The sequence below is a fragment of the Thunnus albacares genome, chromosome 10 (genome assembly GCF_914725855.1).
Source record: "Thunnus albacares chromosome 10, fThuAlb1.1, whole genome shotgun sequence".
Taxonomy (NCBI): Eukaryota; Metazoa; Chordata; class Actinopteri; order Scombriformes; family Scombridae; genus Thunnus; species Thunnus albacares.
This window is the reverse complement of record NC_058115.1, coordinates 21,317,573-21,335,221: the sequence shown is the minus strand read 5'-3', so window position 1 is coordinate 21,335,221 and position 17,649 is coordinate 21,317,573. Positions and strand designations below refer to the sequence as shown.

At 41.9% G+C, this 17,649-nt stretch overlaps 1 protein-coding gene across 2 annotated transcripts; it reads left to right on the top strand.

Annotated features, from left to right (window-relative positions):
• The first annotated feature begins 2,736 nt into the window (after positions 1–2,736).
• mid1ip1l (MID1 interacting protein 1, like) lies at positions 2,737–5,524 on the top strand. 2 transcript variants are annotated; one of them, XM_044363898.1, is made up of 2 exons: positions 2,737–2,865; positions 3,956–5,524. In XM_044363898.1, exon 2 carries the CDS (start codon positions 4,061–4,063, stop codon positions 4,583–4,585), a length of 525 nt encoding a protein of 174 aa, XP_044219833.1. In that variant the 5' UTR covers positions 2,737–2,865; positions 3,956–4,060; the 3' UTR covers positions 4,586–5,524. The 2 variants fall into 2 exon arrangements, with proteins under 2 accessions (XP_044219833.1, XP_044219832.1); XM_044363897.1 differs by lacking the exon at positions 2,737–2,865 and adding an exon at positions 3,434–3,563.
• The last annotated feature ends 12,125 nt before the right edge of the window (positions 5,525–17,649 follow it).

The following is a 17,649-nucleotide window of genomic DNA, read 5'->3' as shown; positions in this document are numbered from 1 at the left end:
CATATATATATATTGTTACATTTTCATTTGAGTTAATTAACTCTACCAATATGTCAACGTTTCCATTTCTTGTGTCTTTATATAATGCAGCTGCCATATTTTATAATTTTGCTAAACTTAGTCTGTAGCTGAACAGATGAAATCTAGACAATAAGCTGATAAACTTCTCTTCAACACTACGTGAGTCTCAGACAGACTGAGGTTGTCACCCTGAAATCAAGTATGTGCGGTTTAGTGTGGAAACGTACTGATGACGATTGTGTCGGCTCAGCAGAGTTCGCCGAAAGCCTTCGTTCATATGTGCCAATTACAGCAGCCCAGCCAACTTTATATCACAGTTTTCAGTGTTAAATTGTTATTCTTTTTTTGTGGATGCATGTGAAATACTTGAAAAAAATAAAGATGGAATCCAGCATCTTTTAACAGTGTGTGTCGCGCAGTATTGTTTGCTTCTATGTTCATCTGAAAGGGATCCAAAATACAAAATGTTAAAGACGTTTAGTTCTCCAACATGCAGAAAAAGTTTCAATATACAGGTTTTGAATATGGAGATTTTAGGCCATAGTTCAGTATGTTGGTATTAACTTGATATATGATCAGGCAGTAAAGCCAAATATTATGATATATTTAATAGAGAGGTTTTCACAGTGGGAGGCGGACCTCTCCAGGGGGCTCCAGAGAGTTTCAGTGGAGGCTCAGTTAATGGAAGTGAACATTATATTACACTGAATATCCTAAATGTGTGTGATTTGGTTAAGAGATAGTTCAGAGATGTGGTTGTTTTGGGGAATTTTACTGATTTTTTTCCCAGAATCAAACTAATAAATGTCTTCAGACAGACTGAAGTTATGTCAAACAGTAATATCAGGTTATCTCGACTCAATTGTTGAGTGTCTGTAGGATCAAATAACATAATCATGATCATATAGGCGTCCAGGAACTGAGCGAAACTAAGCAAGTAAACTAAAGGGAGGGGCGGAGACCCACAGTCTCAAACTATGAAAACCCCCTGATTAAACCAAACACTTGTATATAAAGATGTGTTTAAAAATGAGAATATTTCAGGTTTTACTATTGATGTGTTCAGGAGCTGTTTTGAGATAGAAATTGTGGATTTTAATGAATTCACTATTCATTTCACTCAGTTACAGCTGAGTAATCATCCCAGCAGCATTTAAGATAAAGTCTGTCGAGATAGAGCAAGATACCATAAAAACACAAACTCCCAGATTAAGGTTCACTGATATTGATCATATTATTGCCTGGTTAAACTTTAATGGCTCATTTGTAGAACCAGCAGTTTGACAATTAAAACTGTACAAACTACCATCACTCAGACTTAATATTCATGTTCTACGTTTGATGGAGAAAAGAATGAATTTGAAAAAGAGTTTGTGTTTGAATCTCAACACAGTCGAGGATAAATTCCCTCAACAGCTCCTGCAGTATCGTAGCTGAAGCTGCCTGAACTCACATGTTAAAATAATCCTAATCACAGAGTATACATGTATACAAATAATCTCACCTGTTCCAATGGGCTACGACTGCGACCCTCCATCATATATTACAGTTTGTAATGTTGACGTCAACATCGCTTCTCTCCAGTCTGCATGGAAATGAACCTGACAGTCTTAAATTAATGAGCTGTTCGGGGAGCTCGAACATTAATTTCCCAATCAGACTGTACTGGTGTCACTAAGTAGCTCATTTTAATTACAATAACACATTAGATATTATTTATAGGTATTTTTAGTTCATAATAACACTATTGGGATGTTTTTTAACCCTTTAAATCAGTTTCAGGCAAATACTGTAAATCAGACAGTTATCTGTGGGTTACAGTTTTTATCAGCCTACATTTGTTTACATTTTAGGTAAACTGGCACATTAAAAGTATGCTGAAATAGATAATAATAGTTTTTGTTTGCAATGTTCCCATGAATGTATGCAAGTCCTTTTTTTCCTGATTTCTAAGTGTTTATTTATGATGGATCATACAAATGTTTAAGGTGAGTGAAATTTGAAATTTTGACCTCCCATAGATCTCTCAGTGGTCACCAGATAATTAAAGTCGCCCTCAACTCAGAAATATGTTTTTCTTCTTGTTCCTACAGTTGAATGTTTGAGCTTCACTGTGCAGACTGATGTTTGTGCAGAGTTTGACACTAGAAGTCTGTTTTCACATTTATCTGCTGAGTTTCTCTGAGCTCATTGAAAATCTGATTTTAAGAGCCTACGAGCAGGATTTGTAACATCACAAATAATTTGGACCCAATCGTAAATGTTGTAGACATTTGAAGTATCCACTGCACAAACACTGAGAATTTAACTTAACAGTGAAGTAGCAGACATGTTGCATCCAGCAGTTAAACTTCTGAAATATATTTGCATATTTACAGATTCTGGATTTTTTTCAAGGACTTTAACAAGATAATTGAATTTTTTTTGTGGAAATATACATCTTAAAACATGTCTGAAGGGGATCTTTAATAATTAATTAACAGGATAGTGAGGCAGAAATATTTGCTTTTTCTATAAACTAATAGATAATTTTATTTCCACTAGCAATAAGTAAAAAACAAACTGGGCACAACTTAAACATATATAATCAGTGAACAGATGGCTGGCAACCACAAGTGTGAGCTCAACACTTCATCCATAATCAACATCATTTAACTCACCTGTGCTGTTGCTGCGGTGACGTGTCATAATGTCCGCCGCCGCTCCCTCGTGACTGTTGGCTTTAACATTAATGCAGATCAACCTGAAGGATGTCCTGGATGCTTAATCTGAGTTGAAGATTAAAGTTATTCACAGAGGAGCAGCTCTGCAACAAAAAGAAAAAAGAAAGAAGAAAACTCTGTGGTAAGACCAACATCTTTAATTAAAGATTGTAGTGAAATTAAACATTTTGTCTGATGAATTTCAACAAGTGTAAAAACTGAGTGATGATGCGTTTATGATCAGAGGAAATTCAGGCTTTGTCCAACCAGCAGGTGGCGCCGCTGTGTAACAAACTGAACTGAAAAAGCCGAGAACACAAAATGACTGAGACAAAACACTGTTCACACTGTACTTTTTTAAAATATGTGTGTGTTTGTGTCATAAATGCTTTGAAAAACTAAACCGTACCCCTGATGAACCTGACGCATGACGCGCAGCCCTGCAGGTTCGCGTCAGTGTTGCCTTCAGGCTGCAAACGGCCGGACAGCATTAACAGGAAATAGGGTGCAGCTAATTGCAGACAAGCCGTCGACAAAGACATCTGACCGGCAGAGATGATGAGACGTGTGATTGGTCGGTTTCGGATCAGACGCTATTACAGTCCGCCTTCACCCTCCTGGTTGTCCAATTGGCTCCGTAGAAAACAAGCAGCGGAGGGCGGAGTCGGTGTTTTTTCCACTCCGACCCGGCTGTCCGGTATAAAAAGCGTGTTCAGCCGCTTGTCAGCTAAGGAAAGTCTCTTTTTCCTTCCCGGCGGGTGGTGTGCGGAGCCTGAGAAGACTTGGTAAATCTAACCAGCACGCCAAGAAACGTTTTCCTCAGGTTACCTCGTGGTTCAGGTCAGTCTGCATCCTCTTTTTTTTTATTGTTATTCAAAGCCTCTTGAAATGTGCTCATCAGCGGTTTTTATAGAAGCAGGAAGTCAAGGTCATGCTGATGTGAATGAGGCATCACGATGCGGCAAAATTAAGGCGGTTATTTATGTGGCAGTCGAAATGCACTGTGGGGTTTTTTTTTTTTTTTTGGGAGGGGGGTCTTAGAAGCCCGGTTGAGCTCTGTGGATCAGGTCTGAAACAAGCTGCCTCTGTTTCATCATCTGTCCTGCAGCCCCTCTGCTCCAGTGTGTCAGGTTATGGTTTAGTGCTGAGTGTGTAAACTTGTGTCTGGCATTTCCTTCTTGTTTTTCTGTTGTTGTTGTTGCTGCATCCTCATGTTTCCTCTCCTCTCGCAGATCAGCCACCTCAAAAAAAAAAAAAAAAACAAAACCACCAAGCGACTCTGCCTTAGCTCCACCTGCCAGCTACACTGTAACCAAGCCGACCTAAAAGCCTTCAAGATGATGCAGATCAGCAGTGACTCAGCCAGCAACAAGCACTCCCTCATCAACGTCATGCACCGCTTCATCGCAGCCGCCAACAACATGGATGAAACCATCATGGTGCCGAGCCTGCTGAGAGACATGCCGCTGGATGAGCAGCAGCAGCAGCAGCAGCAGCAGGCAGCGGTGGTGGTGGCTGCAAGCAAGATGGAGGCCAACAACAACGAGCCGCCGTGCCCTAACAAGCAGAGGGACATGTACGAGCACTACCTGCTCCTCAAGTCCATAAAGAACGACATGGAGTGGGGGCTGCTGAAGAGGGAGATGAGTAGCGGCGCCAGCTTCTTGGAGATGGCGGTGAAACAAGAGGAGCAGCAGCCAGTCACCGGGGAACTGCTGCTTGACGACAACTCGGACCTGGAGCACCAGTTCCACTACCACCTCAGGGGACTGTTTGGAGTTCTGTCCAAGCTCACAATGCAAGCAGACCACCTCACCAACAGATACAAGAGAGAAATTGGAGGCGGAAACTTCATGAGATAGAAGTCTCCCACCATTTCATCTTCTTCTTTCTTTGTTTATCCAAGGAGGGTTGCGTTTAGGGGCAACTGGACGACCCTCAACCCTCCTCGGATAACATCACATCTATTTTTCTTTTTTTTTTTTCCTTTTTTTTTTTTTTCTTTCTTCTCCCCCCGGACTGCTTGACTTGCAACAATGGGATGTGTTGTGAGGAGGAGGCCCCATCTCTTCATAATGGATCGCAGTGGACAGTGAACTGACCAGGGCAACCACTTTGTGACTTCTCTCACTCCTAAATAACGACACTCCAACTTCTCCCCCTTCTTCTTCTTCTCTTCCTCTTCTTCCTCGCCACCCTTCCTTGCAGCACCCCTCCCAAAATACCTGAAACCAGTGACACCTGCACGTGTCCCCTGCCTGCCTGGCTGGCTGTCTGTCTCGTCAGCGCAGCGGTCGACACTTTGTGCTCGGCGGAGGTTTTATTAAGTCTGTAATCAAGTCCAGATGAAGCACAGCTCTGGTTTATGCAGAAACTCGTCCTCTCGTCTTTTGTTCATTTCAAAAATTTTGAACATGAATTTGTCACCAGATTGTCTGATTTGTGAATAAAAAGAAGGTTTCTGACTGTAGGAGAAATTGAATGCTGGTTATTCTGTCCCTCCTTTTTAAAAACATATAAATGATTTTTTTTTTTTTCTTTTCTTTTTAACGCTGAGCTGAAGGGCTCCTTACTGCAGAGTTTCTACATCTTTCCTCTTGGTATTACTGTAACATGGCGTGCCTTGACTTTTTGTACACCCTCATGCCCTGTTCAGTTGGCTCCCATTGTCTTCACTACGGAAATGGAACTTCAAGGTGTTGCAATGAAATGACTCATTTTATTTGTCCTTGGATATTTCAAAAACCATTTTTATATTAAGCAGTAATGCAGTAAAACTGAAATAAATAATTGGAAACTGACTTTTGGCTTGTTGCATTTTTGTCACTGTCAACAGGAAGTAGGTCAGAAGTGTTACTCTTCCTCTTGTAGCTCAGTTACTGTCGAAACATGTATTTAGAAAAGTTTTTGTTTTTTTGTGTGTGAATGTTGTATTAAGTCCTTAAAGGCCTTTGCAGGAATGTGTGGTGATGCGTTTTTGACATGTCATAACATGGAAACACCAGTTACTTCACTCAGTTCTTGTGTAGGGCAAGTTTAGCAGCTTATGTAATGTTGTTGTTGTTGAGGGATTTACTGAGGATTTACCTAAAGGAGAGGTGGGTGGGTGTGTGTCTATAAAGCTGCGTTGCAAAACAGGACGTGCTCTAAAACACTTTCACACCATTTTCATATCATGGTTATAAAATGCAAACACGCGGTGTGCTGATAGGTAAATCTGCACTCTAAATTTGCAGCTCTTCAATAGAACATCCTGCAGCTTGTAGAGCACAGTAGGCATTGTTTTTCTGCACAATGTAGATGTTACTCAGCACAATTAACATTTTCATAATTTTCACAAATGTATGTAGGGATTCAGTCCAATTTAATGATTTGGTCTCAGATAACATACAGAATTCTTAAAACTCAAAAAAAAAGCTGAAGAGCAGCAGTAGCTTTTGTACAGATATTCCTCCAAGTCATAAAATACTATCTCTATAAAATGCACTTCCGTGCAAAATGTCATGACCTGTTTTTATGGTTGTTTCCTATCTTGATCTCATAATATATATACGCAGTCCGCTAATCACCAACAGTGGGAATAATAGCTACAAGAGGACCATAAAAACCTGTAAAGAGCGTTGACCCGTCAGAAGTGATAAGACTTTATTTGGGTGAGAGGATAAACTTGATTAAAAGTAAATTGCACCCTGGTGGAACAGAGAACATGCTCTTTAAAACCTCCTTGAGGAGATTTAAAGGATCTCAGTCACTGATTTCTGTAGCTTTGACACCATCAATGTGATGTCAATGCAGTGTAAATGAAACATTAAATTGATATATATGTTGCTCGGAGTGGTTGCCCCCCACCAGCTGCCACATCTATCCATCACTGTGTGCAACCCTCCCCTTAGCAACAGCTTCACCAAGAGTAGCCAATCCGGTTGCAAAGGTTTTTTTTTCTTTTTTTTTTTGCTCTCAAAGGCACAGCAGTGATTAAGAGATTGTGGTGTGATGAAGGGCATCCAGGAAGCGACTGGAGGGCAGACGTGGTTAGAAGAGGGGGAACAAACTGGTGCTTCTCTGACCAGCGGCGAGGGCGCCGGGGTTGAGAGTTTGCATAAAAAAGTGCTGCATGAGCCCTGTGGTGTGAAGCTGCAGTCCTCCTCTTTTTCCACTCACAATGGACCATACAAATGGCTGCAAATCAAAATGGCTGTGCTGGTCAGCGCCTCAGCCCACTCAGATAAACTGGGTCACCAAACTGGTGACAGCTGGCCAGACAGACAGTGTGAATAGAAAAAGGGGTTTCTATTCTTTAAAGATTTGAAACTGAAATCTGCAAAACACAGAAAAAAAAAATCTTATTTCAGGTCATTTAATTGAGTTTACTGAGAACAACCATTTGTAATATGGTTATGAGGAAAATATAATATGATCAATTCTGCAGTGAATCAAGTAACAAGCTTTAAATATAGACTCAAACATTTCTAGGAGTACATTTGCATAGGCCTGTTTTCCTCTGCATGTTAGACCTAAACAAGACCTCGAAGTGCTTGAACCATGACACTGATATTCTGTAATACAGATCTGACTGCCGGCTGCACACAGAACTCCCAAGTCACATTAATGTCTTGAGAAACCTGAGAGCAAATGGTTGCAATCAATCTGCACGTTGCAGATTTGAGATGTCTCCAGAGTTTGTGAAGATGAGCCGCGTTTCATCATCCAGCAGCAGCAGCAGCAGTTTAGAAAACTTGAATGTGGAGTATCAAAGTCTACTGGCAGGGTGATACTCTAAAATGTTTAGTAGCACTTAATGTGCAATATGACCTTATGGCCTCATAAAAATCAGAATCCAAATGTGAAAAGTTGTTTAGATGTCTGATATTTCTGTCTCAGCATGAATTATGAGCCGTGGTGTCACACGGGCTCTGGGTTCAGTGCAATGTGACCAACAGATCTTAGGACACGGGAGACATTTGGTGTTGAAAGGCCTCTCGGAGCTCTGTGTGGTTGGCAGGTCTTCGTTCTGTGACCGCTGCGTGATCGCAGACTTGGCAGACAATGACAGCGTCTGGTGTTGGTTCTTCACACCCGCTTCACCCCGGCAACTATGTCTGTTGCTTAACGGCTGTAAAACTCCTACCTGACAGAAATAAAACCCCAGAGGGCCAGACAGAGCAGAGATGATTACTTTATGAGGCAGGTCAAGTCAAACTGATACAGGTGCTGGAAGGTGACGTTTAAGGGTCAATAACATGATTCTAAATAAAGGTTTATATCTTTTCAGGAGTGCAGCTGCACTTACAAATACTCTGGCTGCACACCTCCACTCTGTTTGCTATTTATCACCTCACCGCTCTGGCTACTCTGCACTTTTCTATGGTAACAGCACTGCTCCCTGAGTAAACACCATTCATTGTGTTGCTTGCTTTAATATCTAGGCAAGTTTCAGTAAAACTGAGAGACAATTACACAATTGCTACAACCTGAAACTGTAAGTGAAACTGGTCAACACTAAGAGAACATTTACAAAAGCTGAAGTAGGTTTGTAACTTGGTCCCAGGCTGCTTGTGTTCACTAAAACAAGTTAAGTGTTGTGTAATATGACATACAGCGCCTGCATGCAGTGGGCATTGCTGTGACATAAAATCGTCTCATGTGAAAGTCAGGGAAGCCCACATCATTGTGTGTGGCTCAAACATACAATATGCCGCCTTGTGCTGCAGACTTAACGAGAATCAGCATGTTCACTGATGTCATTAACATTTCTGTCCTTCCCCAACCGCACAAGAGTTACAGAAGACGTCTGAGAAGTAAACAGACTCCTTTAGAAAGTAGATTCTGTGAGGTTTATCTACATAACTCATGATGTGTGTCCTCGAGATATGGATGATGTAACATAATAAGAAAGTCATCTTATCAGCAGATTAATTCATATGTTTTCAAGAATAGAGTTAATAGAAAGTAAATATTGTGCAAGAATTTGTCCCAGTTTACGTAGATTAACATATACGAGGAGTACTGTGCTCTGCTTTTGTTTATGTTTAAGTCCATGTGAACTTTGTACTGTTGGCTTTAGCTTTAATCGGTAGCAAGCTGAGACCATTTGATTTAGGTTTGTTATGTAGCTCCAGTATAGAGGAAGTGACTTTTGCTGCATGTTGGACTGAAATCAGGAACACAGGCTTTGTGGGTTGCTTAACTTAAAGGACCCTTCCACTCAAAAATGTGTTTTTCTTCTTGTTCCTTCAGTTGGATGTTTGAGCTTCACTGTGCAGATAGATGTATGTGTGTTCAGAGTTTGTTTTCACATTCATCTGCTGAAAGTGGAAAAATTCTCTGTGCTCAATGAAAATCTGAGTTTAAGCCATCTACCTACGAGCATGATTTGTGACATCACAACAATTTTGGAACCAATCGTGGTCCAGTATGCAACTAAAACAAGTGTGATGTGGAAACTTGAAGCCTCCAGTGCACAAACACTGAGACTAGACTGAAGACTGAAGAAGGAGACATCTTGTATCCAGCAGTTCATCAGTTCCTTTGAAATGAAAAAAAATTACATATTCATAGATTCTGGATTTTTTCAAAGAGGGAGACAGTGAAGATGTGATCGTGCTCAGACAGAACGCAAAGTGAATTTTAGATGTGGTGCGATTACATGCAAAGTCAATGCAAAGACGTGACTTGAAAATGTTTCAGTCTGAGCGAAAAATGAGCTTTATGAATCTGCTTCATGAACGTACAGAGACGAGAGGGAAGAGGAGAGAGGCTGGAGGGAAATAACAGAAATAACCAAAGTTTCTAGTGAGTTCTGAGTTCAGTCAGAAGCTGAACTGAACACAAACGACAGGCTGCTTATAAAGATGGACGTACTGAGGTGTGATGTCACATGTTGGTTTGCATTGGAGCTGGTTTGAAACCCAGAGTTGCTGCTTATGGTCAGCGCCATATATTCCATTTGGAGCCAGGATCTTCTAAATAAGTGCAGGGTGTCGCCTTTCATGCTCTGGAAACATGCCCTGCTACCTCAGACCGAAGCGAACGTTAGCTTACTGGTAACACTGAGCTGTGCACACTTGGGCTAACGTTAGCCACTTTAGCTTAATTGTAAACAGGGTAGGTATCATAGTCAAGTAACATTAAACTTAGTGAAATATTGTGACAATAGTTCAACTCAGTGCAAGTCCCAGAGTCAGGGAGAGCAGCAGGTGAGCAAGCTGTCAATCACAACTGTCAATCAACACCCACACAGCAGACATCAAAGCTAAAATAAGTCTTCAAATCTTATTAACGAGCAATAATTTCCAAAATGACCACCAGCACACTTATTAGAGGGTCAGAATTTAGTGATTGAGACCATAATGACTCTTGAAAAAAATATTAACCTAGTATTTCTTGAGAGAAGTTGACATTTTTTGAATGGGAGTCAGTTGGAGCATCTAGCAGCCGTCAGTGACTTTGCACTTTAAGGTATTTCTGCATTGGCTTCAGCCTCAAGCCGTGATCGCTGCTGCTTGACATGCTGCTTGTTGGTACATTGGGAAAGAGAAAGAGTCCCGTGGTCAAACATGTATGAATGACGTTCTGTCTGAAGAATTTTTATGGAAGTAATTGAACTTATTTTGTGGAAAAACCAGATCACATTATTTAACGAATCTTTAACAAAATATCTGTGATGGGGGAGTTCCCTGGTGATTAGGTTAGATTTGATTAGGCTCGGGCAATATGATGATACATTATACATTATACTGAGAAAAGATATGACTTTGTTTACCATTTCTTTACCATGCTGTTCATACCGAGGTAGCAATCCTTTTAATATCTCTGGGTGTATCAGGACATTGTGGATCATGTTGCTAATCAGGAAGCAGGACTGAATTTAGAGTTTTTGCAGCAACATGATGAAGAACCTTGATTTGTTGCATATCTAAGTCACAGGATTTACCAGAAACAGACACTCCCACCTGGGTATCTATCTATAAACAGTTTCTGGGAAACATAATACAAAACAATTCATTTTGATATTGTGAAAAAAAGAAAAGAGTATACCAAGACAGATGATGAAGTAACTGGTGAATGATATTTGCTCTGATGGTCCTGTGGACTGACATTCATAGACCATTTTCTCAGGATTTTGGGGAGGTTACTATTCCTTTATTATTATTTTGATATTTGAACTAGAAGTCTGTATTAACCCTTGATTGTGGCACAAAAGATTATAACCTCAAATATAATCCTGTGTTTTAAATCAAAGATGAGAGCTCGTGTTCAGTCTTTCAGCCTCAGTTCTTTTGTCTTGTCAGCTGGAGACGCAGCTGTGAAGCCGAGAACACCATGTTCTCTTTTGGGCGGAGGCTTTCCCACTGAACCCCTACAACACAAAGGCACCACCCCCTCTCACTCCTTTTCCCTCGACTTTTTGATAAGACCTCGGCTGGATTGGTATCTTAGATGCTTTTTGTTTTGGGGAAAAGAATCAGTCTGTCTGTTTGGGTCATGAAAGCCTTCCTCTCTGGTGAAACTTATTCCTCTCACATGAGAGGAGACTATCTTGAATCCAGTGAGATGACAAGAGGGTCTTTTTTTGTTTTTTCACAGAAGAGAATCAGCTACCCACAGAGTTACACTTAAACACAGAACTCACATCACTTGGCCATCCTTGGTGAACACCACACCATAGTCAGTATTTACCCGCTACATGCAAAACATATAGGGCAGGAATGTATGAGGTTATGTAAGAGGCGAGTGGGCGTGGAGTCCAGCTGGAGCAGCTTACAGCCTGACACAGAGTGTCTCTGAGAGCGAAACAATCCCCTCAGCCCGGCCTCGTCTGTCACTTCAAATTCTGTCTCCTTCATGTGCTGCTTATATAGGTCAATGCAACCTTCTGTCATGCACATTATGGACACTATGTTTGATAGTTGTGAAGATAGCCTTTATGTTACTTTTGAGAGTGTTTGGGCTTCCTAATTTTCCAAAGGGAGTCTCTGTGAGCAACTTCAAGTCTTCAGTTTACTCTAATTATCAAGTATGTAGAGCCATGTTTCCACTATATGGTACCAGCTCGACTCTACTCGACTCTTCTCACTTTCAGTACCAGGTACTTTTCTGGATTTTGTTTTCCACTGTAGATAGTACCCCCTCAGTGTAGCTGTTCGTGATAGCAACACTGCGTGAAACTGCTGTGACGTCCTCTTTAATGTGACACACACAGGAACAATGAGGGATATTGAAGGGATGGTGTTCCTCATTCTCAGTATGTGGCTGTTTCTCACAAGGAGACACATTTTATTTCAGAGAAGGCTGAAGGCAGCAAGACAAAAAAAAACTGGAGTTTTGTGTTTGAAGTAGTCCAGTGAATGAAAAAAATTGCGGCCCTTATGGTAGCTTGGCTATTAAAAATGGCAGGTTTGTGCAGGACGTCCTGTAACGCACCAGTGATGATTCTAGTGACGATTCTCTCTGACCGATCAGTGCTCTGCAGTGTTTTCATGTCACCTTTAAGTACTGGCTCAGCTCGCTTGGGACTTCAATGGAGGTGATACCAAAAAAAAAAAAGTATCAGATACCAGGTACTACCCACAACTTTTGCCCATGGAAAACCAAAAAAGAACGGATCCAAACGAGTCAAGTTGAGTGGAGTTGAGCTGTACCATGCAGTGGAAAAGCAGCATAGGTGATAACGATCAGGTCATGGCCATCAGTGGGCAGCACAGCAAGATGAAGAGATGAGTTCTCCACAGGTCAGTGCCTGTGTCCATCTCTGGCTGGCTGCTGCATTTAATCTAATCTGCAAGACGAGAGCAAGACAATGGCGAGGCTGTGTGTGCGTTTGTTCACCGATATAAAGGCCTGTATTGTCAGCAGAGCTGTTGCAGAGCTTTACAGTCCACACAAAACACACACTGATCACATTTCTGACATCAGTGTTTGTTTGCTGCATGTAGGTGAAGCTTATCTTTAAACGTGAGGCTTTTGTGGTTATCAAGCGTTTTTGTTTGCTGGTTTGCAAGTAAAAGTCTTGCATTCAAAAACTCCTACTTAAACCTGCAGTGCAGAACTGTTACATATAAATAAATCTCTGTTACATTCAAACACTTGCCAAACGAGTTCACACAATGCTGATTAAGCCTATCACTGCCAGATAAATCCCTGTGTATTTCACAGTATACTGGAGTTTTTAATGTGGTGTCAGGTTTAGCATTCCTGCGCTGGCTGGATGAATGCATACTGCACATGCTCTATGGGTAGAGCATGCACTTCCGCAAGCAAAGCCTGCTAACTTCCTGTTAGCCCTCTGCTAACATGAAAGGGGATAAGATAATTGAATCATGCAGCTCTTCTGGACTTTCCAAGTTTTATTGGCCCAAAAAATTTAGAAACGTTGCATCAGGTGGAAGGCCTCCTGTTTGGAGATGACCCTCCACCCTCTGGGCTCACTCATAGAAGCCCTGGTTCCCGCAAACACAGAGGCAGGCCACATGAAGAGCACAGTAGCCCTGAGCATAAAAAGGCAAAGAAGAAAACTCCCTCTCACCAGGAGATGGAAGCTTTACGAGCTGAAATAGAGCAGCTTAAAGCGCAGGCTCCACCTTCCCCACCTCAGGTGGTTGCCTGGGATTCGGATGAGGACGGGATGATGTAATGTCAACAAGGCCTTCAAACTCTGTGTTTCAAGCCTGCAAAGGTGCATTTAGCTCTAGGGAGGCAAAGCAAGGCCAGTTTATTTATATAGAACAATTCAGGAACAAGGCAATTTAAAGTGTTTTAAAAACATAAAACATTAAAAGCATCAAGACAAAGTGCACACACTATAAAAGGACATTTAAATACAACTAAAAACAGTCATTAAAGAGCTAAGAGAACAGAAAACTGTCTCTTTATAGATGTCATAATGAACCTGGAGATTTGTTTTACGACACTTGTGTTCAGGTTTTCGACACTCTCTTTTTTCTATTCTGACCAACGTGGCATTTGTCCATGGAGATCTTTTCTCAATGGCATCAATAACATTTGTAATTTTACAATTGAAAGCTAGCTAATTGACTGAAACCCAGGATATGGCGGGTGTGGAAGAGAAAGCCTGAATAAATATTTCACTGGTTTGAACTTTTTTTGAACTCTGTTTGAAGTTTTTTGTGCAAGGAAATAGTGTTCTCAAAGAAAAAAGAGGAACATCAGTCACTACAACCATGGAAATGTTTAGACCCTTAGAGATGTTTAAATCTAGGGTGTGTCCCTTGTTGTGCGTGGGCTCTGACACATGTTGAGTCAGTCCATAGTTATCAAGAACACAACACAGTTCTTTAGTGCCGCTGTCCTGGGGGTTGTCAACATCGATGTTAAAATCACCAACAATAACTACACAGTCAAAGTCAATACAGATTATAGACAGCAGTTCAGCAAAATAATCAAAAAAAGTTGCACAGTATTTAGATGGCCTGTAGATATTTAGGAACATAGCTCGAGAGGAGGAATTCAGCTTAAGAGCCACATATTCAAAATTTCCTTAAGAGAACATCTTGCTTTGGAGAGAATCATTAAACAGAGTGGTAATCCACTTCCTTTCTTAGTAAAAAAGGAACTGGATTTTTCCCTGCACTGTGGGGCTAAGTCTGTGAGTGTACACGCTAAGGATGACTCAGAGACTTTCCTCAGAAGCTGAGCTGAGCACTGAGCTGGGAGAGGGACCCTGCCCATTATGTGCGTCAGTGTGTGCAGCCTTGCCAAGGCCGCCTGGGCTGAGGTTGGACTGGACCTTTTGGGCTACCTGTTCTTTTGCAAGACTCCTGCAGCCCCACCCTTTGAAGTCCCAACCTCACCTGCCTTTTGGGAGGAGCTGAAGTGGATCTAAGGGTTTCTGTCCACCATGGCAGGGCCACTAGGACCCTGGCCTCCATGCACAATGCAGGGGAACATGGCCTGGTTCACATGCCTCCTGTGGACCAGCGTATTGCCTCGCTGATCCTCTCACCAGATTAAACGCTAAAAGACAAAGCCTGCTGTCCCAGGCCACAGTGCCGGGTCACTGATAGTCTTCTCTTGAGGGCTTATGACTCTGCTGCCCAAATGGCTCGTATTGGAAACTCCTTCTCTGTGCTCCTCCTCGCCCAGTCTCAAATGTTAGTCAGAGCATCAAGGGAGAGAGTCAGGTGTTGTGCCGGGCCAGTTGTTCAGGCCAGAGGCAGACAGGATATTGGAGCACAGGAAGCAGTCAAGCCAGACTTCAGAGGCCTGGGGTCATCAGGGTCCCAGCTGGATGGAAAGGTTCGGCATCTGTCTCTGAGCCTCCATAAAATCTGGGTATGGCCATTGAGAGGGATCAGTAACTATTGACTGACTTTGAGTTCTCAATTGGCTCCTTCAAGGATGGTGTATGGAGAGTGCTGGGTTGCATTTTTCTTCATGGTGCAGGGACAAGTGGTTAGACCCAGTCTCCTGCCCTTTACAGGGTAGATTGCAGTATTTGCAATATCTTTTTGATAATGGGCTGCCTCAACCTTGAAGGTGTATGTGTTACCCCCCCAGGGTAAAGCATGTTGCAGCATGGGACCTGCCACTGGTCCAACAGACCAAGAGCAAGTCACCCTTTGAGCCTATGGCAGTAGTGACCTTGAGAAATACATCAATGAAAACTGCCAAACATGAGTGAACTGCACGTACTTTCTACCAGTCCTACGTGCCTTTGATGGAAGGTTGATGGCCCCGGGGTGACACTGTGACCAAATATCTCTTTCCTACCAAAGGTTTAATCCCCCAGTCATATTAATTAGGCTATAGAACTGGAGCATTACCATCCTTCCCTGTTTAGATCCCAGCAGCAGGAGAGGGCCAATTTGCTGTGTCCTGTCCAGGCATTGCGGCTGTACATTGAGGCAACGCAGGGCTTTAGGTGCTCAGAGCTGCTGTTTGCCTTCTACAGCAGAAAGAACAAGGGATATGCACTGTCCAAACAAAGGCTTTCCCACTGGATCATTGAGACAATCAAACAGGCTTATGAAGCAGGTAAACCTGCCCCCCCAGATATTATCTGTCATTCTACCAGGGGTGTGGCCAGATCCTGGACAGCAATGTCACTATCTGATCTGTGGGACTGTGTCCCTGATAGCGCCTTGCATTTTCGAGGTTCAATCGCCTTAATGTGGCCTCTGGGTCCACGCTGGCGTCAGCTATTCTGCCACTGGCTACAGTTGACCAGTAGGTCAGTATTGTTCCTTGTGACACTACCAGTATGAGTCATTCAATTTGTTACTGCCACTGGCAGTCAGGGAGATATGAAACAGAACAGAAGTTGTGAAGGTAGCTATGGTTCTGTGAATTCCTGGATGAACGCCAGTCACACCAGTCACTCGGAACCTTTTAGGGCGAGAAGATCCTGAGAGGCCGGATGTAGGCTACCACGTGGTATTTGTAACTGGGACACGCAGGTAGCCTACACGTCACATATTTGACATTGTTTATAAGACCTCGACCTATTGTGAGGAGACATATCCACTTTGTTTACTCACTGGCAGTCATCCAGGAATTCACAGAACCAAAGTTACCTTCATAACATCCATTAGCTAGTTTAGTCCAGTGGTTCCCAACTTAGGGGTTGGGCCCTACCAAAGTGTTACCAGATAAATCTGAGGGGTCATGGGATGATTAATGGGAGACGAATGTTCTAATACGTAAATCTGTTTTCACCTTTTTGGAATTTTTGATTTTTGGTGAAATATTGGATCATTTGAACTTTTATTGAAATTAAGCCATGTGAGAAGTTTAGAATGAAAATTCACTATTTGGTGGAGCTGTTAACAACTCATAGACATCTGAAATGTGACCCCGACTACACAATGCTTTTTGTAAGACGTCAAAAGCCAAAAAGGTTAGCTGCACAGAAAAACAATGCCAACACTTCAACTGACTATTCAACTGCTTTCATTGCTTTCATGTCATCTGACAATTCAGTTGCTTTCATCTCACGTCAGGCGACATTTTAATTGCTTTCAGCTTGTTCTCTTGTTTCAGTGCTAACATACAAACTGGCAACTCAACTTCATTCAGGGCTTAAGCTGAAGTTTCATGTGCTTTACACTTCAACTAACACATCAACTCCCGTTAAGAACATTTTAAGACATTTGAACCGTTTTACAGGTTTTGCACCTGCAATTTTCAACATTCCTGACAACACTTAAGAAGATTTGGTGTTGCATAGTTTATTTAACATTTATGTAGATAGTGCAAAGTTCTTATAACATAACATTCATGTCTGAGCATGTGGGCTGGCTAAAAATATTGGCTGTATACAGAAGCGACACTAACTGTTATACTCTTAGTGATGTTTCAACTGCTTTCATGTCAGCAGACATTTCAGCAACTTTCAGCTCTTGCTCTTCAGTTGACAGTTTAACTGCTTTCAGTGTTTACTTTTCAACTGCTAATTCAACATCTTTCAGTGCGTAAATACAAACAGGCAAATCAGCTTCCCACAGCGTTTAAACTGTAATCTCACCTGCTATCAACAGATACACTTCATCTGATTTCAACTGTTTTCAGTTGAAAACGGCGTTCAGACAAAGAGATGATACAAGACGCTGCAGTGGCCAATCAAACACATGCTAGCGCGCAATCCTGGTGGAATACTTTATAATATGAAGGCGCACTTTTACTGTTTACCTCACGATCATCAAGGTGAAAGATAAAATAGTTGCCAGCGTGATAACTTTTCAAAGTTGTAAAATCCCGGCTGACATTTTAACTCTTAAACTTTAGTTGACTACTTTAGCTTTTAGCTTAACTACTTTCAGCTCACACACAATTTGGCAGCAACTACACTTCATCTGATTTCACTTGCTGTCAGTGCTCACATGTAAAACTGACATTTCAGCTGCTTTGAGCTCTTCACCTTTTTCAGCACTTACATGCAAACCAGCGACTCAATTTCATACAGTGCTTA

Bases quoted from the DNA above. Each gene is read 5' to 3' on its own strand.
- mid1ip1l (XM_044363898.1), top strand. From the start codon at position 4,061: ATGATGCAGATCAGCAGTGACTCAGCCAGCAACAAGCACTCCCTCATC.